The following is a 7486-nucleotide window of genomic DNA, read 5'->3' as shown; positions in this document are numbered from 1 at the left end:
CCCGGCTCTACATAATTTCTTAAAGAGAACTAGTATATTCTCAAAACTAGAACAAATAAAGTAATTGTTTCCATTTTTTTCTAACTATAAAAGTAATTAAAGGCTGGAGAGATGACTTAAAAGTTAAATGCTCCTGCACTTCCTGAGGACACGTCTTCAGTTCACAGCACACACAGTGGCTCATAACCTTCTGTAATTCCAATTCTAGGAGATCCAATGCCCTCTTCTGATCTTCACACAGATAACTCCATGCAAGTGGTTCACTTACACACAGGAAGGCAAAACATTCACATAAAATAAAAGTTAATAAACTTTAAGCTGGGTGGTGGTGGTGCACACCTTTAATCCCAGCACCCAGGAGGTAGCAACAGGCAGATTTGGGTGAGTTTGAGGACAGACTGGTCTACAAAATGAGTTCCAGGGCAGCCAGGGCTATACAAAGAAACCCTGTCTTGAACACCAAAAACAAAAACAATATTTACAAATAAAGAAACGTCTACAAGTTATTTTGGTCATGGTATTTCATCACAGCAAGAGAAAAGTGCTACATAGATATACCTGTGTAAATGAAGTCTAGAAGTAACTGAAAGATTCCAGCTTCAACTCCTAGAATCTGTACAACGTCTCTTGAGGACTCTTTCATTCCTCCAGCGAACAAAGCTGCGAAGTATGGACTGCTCGCAGCCAGAACCAGCCGGTGAACGTGAAAGGTTTCCTTCCCGACCTGCAGCTGTACATCACAGAAACGCTGGCCATTTCTCATTTTGTTGATTTGGGCCAAGATGAGCTGGGCATGTTTATCAGAGGAAAATGAGCTATCGCCAGCCTTGGCACACTCGTCCTTAGACATGATGACCACAGGTTAATTAAAGAGACTCTTGCCCATTATTTGCTTCTACCCTGAGAAATAAAACACAAAGATCAAATATATCTTTTTGTTAATATATTTTCTATTCCCATATAGATGAAACATTCTCTATCATTTAATTAGGATCGTAAAACACATACCAAACAAATAAGAGCTATACCGTATGGTATGACTTCTAAGATGCTTTTTGGTAATGGAATGTGTACACCAAAGGATGCTTCACAGAAGAAAGAAGCACTAAATTGGGCACTAAAAGATAAATAGAAGTAAGGTATGAAGAACAGTCATAAACCCCTCCTTGGGTCAAGAACGGATGGTGCAAAGGCAAAACTTTTATCACGACAGTCAGGAAGTAGACATCCTAGGCAGGATGAACTTCTAAAAATTAACCGTGACCAGCCCAAATGTCTGCTTAAAATCTTTCAGTCTGCAGGCTTCCCTCAACATAGAAAGCCTTTGGGGATCCTTGTTATAACCCAAGACAACATTTTTCTGTTTCTGTCCTCTAGACTTGGTGATCATCCTAACCTACCTATGTTATAGCTTATATTACACTCAACCTTGTTAGATAGCCCTGACATCTTAATCCCAGCTTACACATATTAACAAATACACCAATTTCTTGAAAGATAGTCCCTTCAGGACAGGAACTGGTTTCTATTGCTATAGGATCACTCTCCAACACATATCAGCATTTCAAATGTTTGTGAAATAAGAAAAAACAAAAGGCTTGGGTTTTTGTTTTGTGAGACAAGGGTAGCAAACTTGTATTGACCCTCCTTCCCTGACACCCTAGTGCTGGGATTGCAGGCATGTGCTGCGATAAGTGACTCAATTGTTAGTTTCTGCACAAATTATGGCAACTGTAGTTTTGGTTTTGTTTCTCTAAGACAGGATCTCACCATATAGCCTTGGCCAAACTAGAACTCACTATGTAGACTTCCCTCAAACTCAAAATAATCCATCTGCTTCTGCCTTCTGAGTGCTGGGAGTAAAGGTCTATGCCACCATACCTTATCCTCAATTGTAATTATTATAATATCTAAGAGATGAAAAGAAAAAGATAATCTCTGAGGTCACAGAAAAGGAAACTATCAGACTTTCCCCAGCATCAGTATATCGGCAGTCTCATGTTTATTTATTCTAAGCCTAGGGTTGTTCCTACCATATCATACTGCATAGAAATTATCAGACCAAGTTGTAGAGAATGGAACCCAAGTACAGAAACTTGTACCTAAATCTTTTTTTTTTGGTTTTTCGAGACAGGGTTTCTCTGTGGTTTTGGAGCCTGTCCTGGAACTCGCTCTGTAGACCAGGCTGGTCTCGAACTCACAGAGATCCGCCTGCCTCAGCCTCCTGAGTGCTGGGATTAAAGGCGTGCGCCACCATCGCCCGGCATTGAACCTAAATCTTTATAGGTTTAACAAAGTAAACATGTCAATAGTCATTTCAGAACTCTTAGGTTCTTCAAGTAGGTGTGAAGTAGGAGATAACAAAAATACAATTCTATTATTATTATTATTTATTATTATTATTATTTTTGGTTTTTCAAGACAGGGTTTCTCTGCGGTTTTGGAGCCTGTCCTGGAACTAGCTCTTGTAGACCAGGCTGGTCTCGAACTCACAAGAGATCCGCCTGCCTCTGCCTCCCGAGTGCTGGGATTAAAGGCGTTCGCCACCACTGCCCGGCTTCTTATTATTTTTTATGTCACCAACAAAAATTGCAGATAAGCAACATTATAGACTGCAATAAGAATCAAAGGGATAAATTTAAGTTACTGAATAAATCATGAATTCTTACAACATAAGATGGGCAGATATAGCAGAGGAACTGTTAAGGTGATCAAGGTCTTGTACTTTGGCATGAAGAAAAATTAATAATAAAATTGACAGAACTGTTGTAAGCTAGCATTTAAAAAAATTGTTCATGGAGCTGGAGAGATGGCTCAGAGGCTGAAAGCACTGGCTGCTCTTCCAGAGGACCTGGGTTCAATTCCCAGTAACCACATGGCAGCTCACAACTGTCTGTAACTCCAGTTCCAGGGCTTCTGACACCCTCACGCAGACATACATGTAGGCAAAACACCAATGACACAGAATAAAGCAAACGAAAAACTAGTTCAGAATATAGAACTCTGTCAAAATTATCAGTAAAAACAGGCTGGGGCTGGGTGTGGTGCAGAGGCCGGCAGATCTTAGTTCCAGGCCAGCCAAGACTAGTGAGACTTTGTCTTAATAATAATAAAACTGATACTCATGGCTATCTAGAAACTTTGAGAGGCTTGAAGGGAGTCACTAAAATTTCACTTCAGCATGTACTAGATGCCAACATCTTACAAGCAAGTCTATTTCCCTCCACATAGAAATTTGACCTGTATGGATCTCTGTGAATTCAAGGCTCTGTGAATTCAAGGCTCCAAAGCTACAGAAAAACCCTGTTTCGAAAAACCAAAAAGAAAAAGAAATTCGACCTGTAGATGTTACTAAACATAGTTTGGCTATCAGGCTTGTTTGTGCTTTGTTTTTTTTTCCCCTGGTAGAAGATTTTGAACCCCTGAGGTGTGATGCCAGGTTTCCTACGTTTCTCTCTTACTGAAGGTATCAAAACACAGCCACTAAGTCAAAATAGCTCCTGTTACAAGAAACAGTTTACTAAATATCACTCTGGCAGTAGAGCCGAAATGTTTGCGGCCACCCTCCTGAGTAAATGCTGATTCCACCCCACTGCCAGTGAAGTGCCTCATCCCAAAATGTGGCAGGGAAATGATTGTACATAACAGGAAAGGCATAGTTCTGAGATAGTGCCTAGGGATCTAAGGCCTATGTCTCAACAGGTCCAACTTGAAAAGCCGTTTATTAGCCAACGATGGACAGGACACGATCAGGGTAACCAAAGCGGACTTATGTTTTGGTGGCCTCGATTTCCCTCTCAAAAGCATCTGAAAGTTGATTCAGTAAGGAGACCAGAACTCCAGCTGAGCATCAAAACTGATGACTCTTTGCGGTGACTGAGTTGGAGGCTGTAGCTAGCTTTCTCCCTCAGCTGATCGACACTAAAGGCAGAAAATCAACTCGATGCTATCGACGGCGCAGGCAAGTAAGGAACTCGGGCCACAAAGCCGGCAGAAAATCAGGGACCGGGCCGGCTTTGGGTTTCCCAGTGGGGGTGGGGAGAGCAGAGAACGCTGCGGCGACGGCGACATCACTTGGGCGGTCAGAGGGCCTCCGGAGGTGGCAGGAGAAAAGCCGAGGAAAAGTGAGTTCCAAAGCACCAGTCACTGGCATCTTCCCTGTCCGGGAGCCGGACACGAGGACGCTCCCAAACCCGTGAGAAACACACACCAGACGCAGGCCCCGCTTACCCGCCGCGTCCCTTCCCGCAGGCGCCCTCAGAGCCTCTGCGCGCGCAGTCGCGGGTGGCAGCGGAGGGGGCGGGGACAGTTCGCAGTGACCGGCGGCGGTGACCGGGGAAGGCGCAGCCTCTCTGCGCGGGGCGGGACCTTCTACTGCGCGTGCTCGCTTCTGGGCCCGCCTCCTCACAGCCGCGGGCGCTGGAGACCTGGGAAGTTTCTCGCTGGCAGCAGTCGGGACTTCTGGAAGCCCCCGTCCATCCTTGGGTTCTCAGGGTGCGCTCCCCTGGGCCGCTTTATGTACATTTTCTGTTCTTGATGTGTCCCGGGCCAGTCACCGATGTCAGCGTTGAGGATTCTCTACCCGTTTATTGGTTCCTCTGGAACTTGTTTTGTAGACCAGGCCGGCCTCGAACTCACAGAAATCTACCCGAATGCTGGGACTAAAGGCGTGCGCCACCACTGCCAGGCCCCGAACTATTTTTTAAGATTTTAATTTTAAATGTGTGTCTTAACTGTAGGTTTGTGCATGTAAATGCAATACTCATGGAGGTCAGAAGAGGGTCGCAGATCCCCTGATGCTGGAGTTACAAGCTGGGAACAATTTAAGTGAAGTGGACTCTTTGTCTGGAGTTGTGGCACAGGCATATAATCCCAGCACTCAGGAGGATTTCTGTGAATTGGAAGCTAGTCCAGTCTACATAGTGAGTTCCAGGACAACTAGGACTATGTGGAGAGACCCTTTCTCAAAAATAACAGGTGTAACAGAGAGAGAGAGAGAGAGAGGGAGAGAGAGAGAGAGAGAGATGCTTTCTTAGACATTGTGTCATCTTCTCTCCAACCCTCAAACTTCTTGTTTTTAAGTCCTGACCTACAGCACAAATATTTTACATCAAACATATACCATGTGTTTGTATATACAGATGTATAAGCTAAAACAAATTGTTCACAAAACTATGTTTACATTTATCCCACAGGTTTTCAATTTCTGCTTTACATTTCATTATGAAAAATGCAAAAAAAATCTGCAAAAAGTTGCAAAAATCTTGTTGAGGACATAGAAAAAGTAAAAGAAGCCGGGCGGTGGTGGCGCATGCCTTTTATCATAGCCCTCTGGAGGCAGGGGAAGGCAGATCTCTTGAGTTCGAAGCCAGCTTGGTCTACAGAGCAAGTTCCAAGACAGCCAGGAATATACAAAGAAATCCTGTCTCGAAACCTGTCCCTGCAAACTCGAAATTACAAAATTTTCAGGAAAATGGGTAGACTTAAATATATAATAGTAAGCAAAGTCACAATCTCAGAAAGGAAAGGCCCATGTTTTCCCTCATATGCAGGATCTAGTCAGTAATATACCTCAGATGCAAACCGCTGTACATACGGTACAGTGTAAATAGAACATAGAAAGGAGAACAAAGGAGAACAAGAAAGGCTGCATGTGAAAGAGGATATAAAACTAGGGTTTTTTTCTGATTCTAATTTGTGTTGGATTTTTTTTTTCATTTTTGGTGGTTGCTGAGAGCAGAAAAATATATTCTATAGAGAAAGTGTAGAATCCAATATGAAATTCCATAGCTGCAGAATAGCTACTCTAACTGTATAGAAGTCACTGAGATGTTAGACTTTGGGTCTGGCTAATTTTAATGTATGATGTTTATTCTATTTAGAAAGCTTGTTTTTATAATAAAGTTTATAATTTTTTTAAAAAAATAATAGGCATGAAGATTGTACACTACGTGATAAGCCCATCATAAAAAGTACATTGTATAATTACATTAATATGAAATATTTAGAATAGGCAAATAGACAGAAACATACTAAATCAGCAGTTACAAGGGACTGAGGGAAGAAGCGACTGGTAAAGAGTACGGCATTTCTTTTGGTACAGTGAAAATATCTTGGAGTTAGGTAGTGTTGACATTTGCATGACTGTGGAAACAGACTAAAAGAAATGATTGGCCCGTATGCCATAAGGGAGTAAATGTTATGGCATGTGAGTTATAGCTCAATAAAAGCTGCCGTGCCTGTTTAATGATAGACTGCGTTATTTCTGTGCTCAGGGATCGCCGGTGACTTTCCATTTCTTCTAGAGCCAAAGTCAATTTCTCCCAATGTAAAGAGTCTGTAGAGGGGAGCCGAAGGGTAAGAGCTATCGTGCAGCCCATCCTGGGATGGTGCTTTCCTTTCACCCCAGCGCTCAGGAGGCAGAGCTAGGTGATCTCTGTGCTTTGGAGGCCAACATCGTCTACAAAGTGTGTTCCAGGACAGCCAGGGCTCTTTACCCAGAGAAAGCATATCTCAAAAACCTTAAAAATATAATAATAGTAATAAATAATAATATTAATCATAGAGCTATCTTGCAGAGGATCCAGTTTCACTTTCTAGCACCCACACGGTAACTCACCACCATCTGTGACCCCAGGGACTCCAACAAGGACACACATGGTGCACATACATGCATACAGGCAAAGGAGTCATAACAAACAAACAAACAAACAAACAAACAAACAAACAAATAGTTTGTTTTCTTATTGGTGTATTCTCCAGACCTTAGGCACACTTCTGTTTGGCATTTTGCACTCTAGATTGTTCTTTTATAAGCTATTCTTTTTTGTTCCCTTCACATCTGTTTCTTCAGATTTTACCTTTTCAAGTGAGACCATAATGGTATTCTCATTTTTTTTTTTTCTTTTTGGTTTTTCGAGACAGGGTTTCTCTGTGGCTTTGGAGCCTTGGTATTCTCATTTTAAAGTATAACATCTCTCCCCATATTCTCTTCTATATTTGTCTTCATAAATGTATTGTCTTAGGGTAACTTTTGATGCAATGGAACACCATGGGAAGGAAAGGATTTATTTCACTCACAGTTCCATATAACAGCTCATCAAAGTCAGTGAGGGCGGGAACTCATGCGGAGCAGGAACCTGGAGGCAGGAACTGATGCAGAGGCCACGGAGTTCTATTTGCTATTTACTTGCTCCCCATGGCTTGCTCAGCCTAATCAGCCTGCTCAGCCTGGGTTTTTATAGAACCCAGGACTATCAGCCTAAGGTTTCTTCACCCACAGTGGACTGGGCTCTCTCCCATGAATCACTAAATAAGAGAATGCCCTACAGGTTTGTCCACAGCCCATCTCATGGAGACATTTCCTCAATTGAGGCCCCCTCCTCTCTGATGACTCTAGCTTATGCCAAGTTGACATAGCTAGTACACTTATTGTCATTTCATATACTAGTTTTTTAAAAAGATTTAATCTTTTTTTTTTTTTTTT

The 7486-nt window shown here is 42.4% G+C and overlaps 1 protein-coding gene across 1 annotated transcript in view; it reads right to left on the bottom strand.

Annotated features, from left to right (window-relative positions):
* The window catches only part of Ipp (intracisternal A particle-promoted polypeptide), a 40879-nt gene extending 36578 nt beyond the window's left edge, over nucleotides 1-4301 (bottom strand). Inside the window, exons 1-2 of the mRNA XM_005371498.3 lie at nucleotides 4231-4301; nucleotides 559-900 (exon numbers count right to left, since the gene is read on the bottom strand). Coding sequence (XP_005371555.1) covers nucleotides 559-850 — 292 coding nt within the window. The 5' untranslated portion in view covers nucleotides 851-900; nucleotides 4231-4301. The remainder of the gene's footprint in view (nucleotides 1-558; nucleotides 901-4230) is intronic.
* Between the last annotated feature and the right edge of the window lie 3185 nt (nucleotides 4302-7486).

Source organism: Microtus ochrogaster, unplaced genomic scaffold (genome assembly GCF_000317375.1).
Source record: "Microtus ochrogaster isolate Prairie Vole_2 unplaced genomic scaffold, MicOch1.0 UNK110, whole genome shotgun sequence".
Taxonomy (NCBI): Eukaryota; Metazoa; Chordata; class Mammalia; order Rodentia; family Cricetidae; genus Microtus; species Microtus ochrogaster.
The sequence above is the reverse complement of the archived record's forward strand: the minus strand, read 5'-3'. Positions and strand labels throughout refer to the sequence as shown.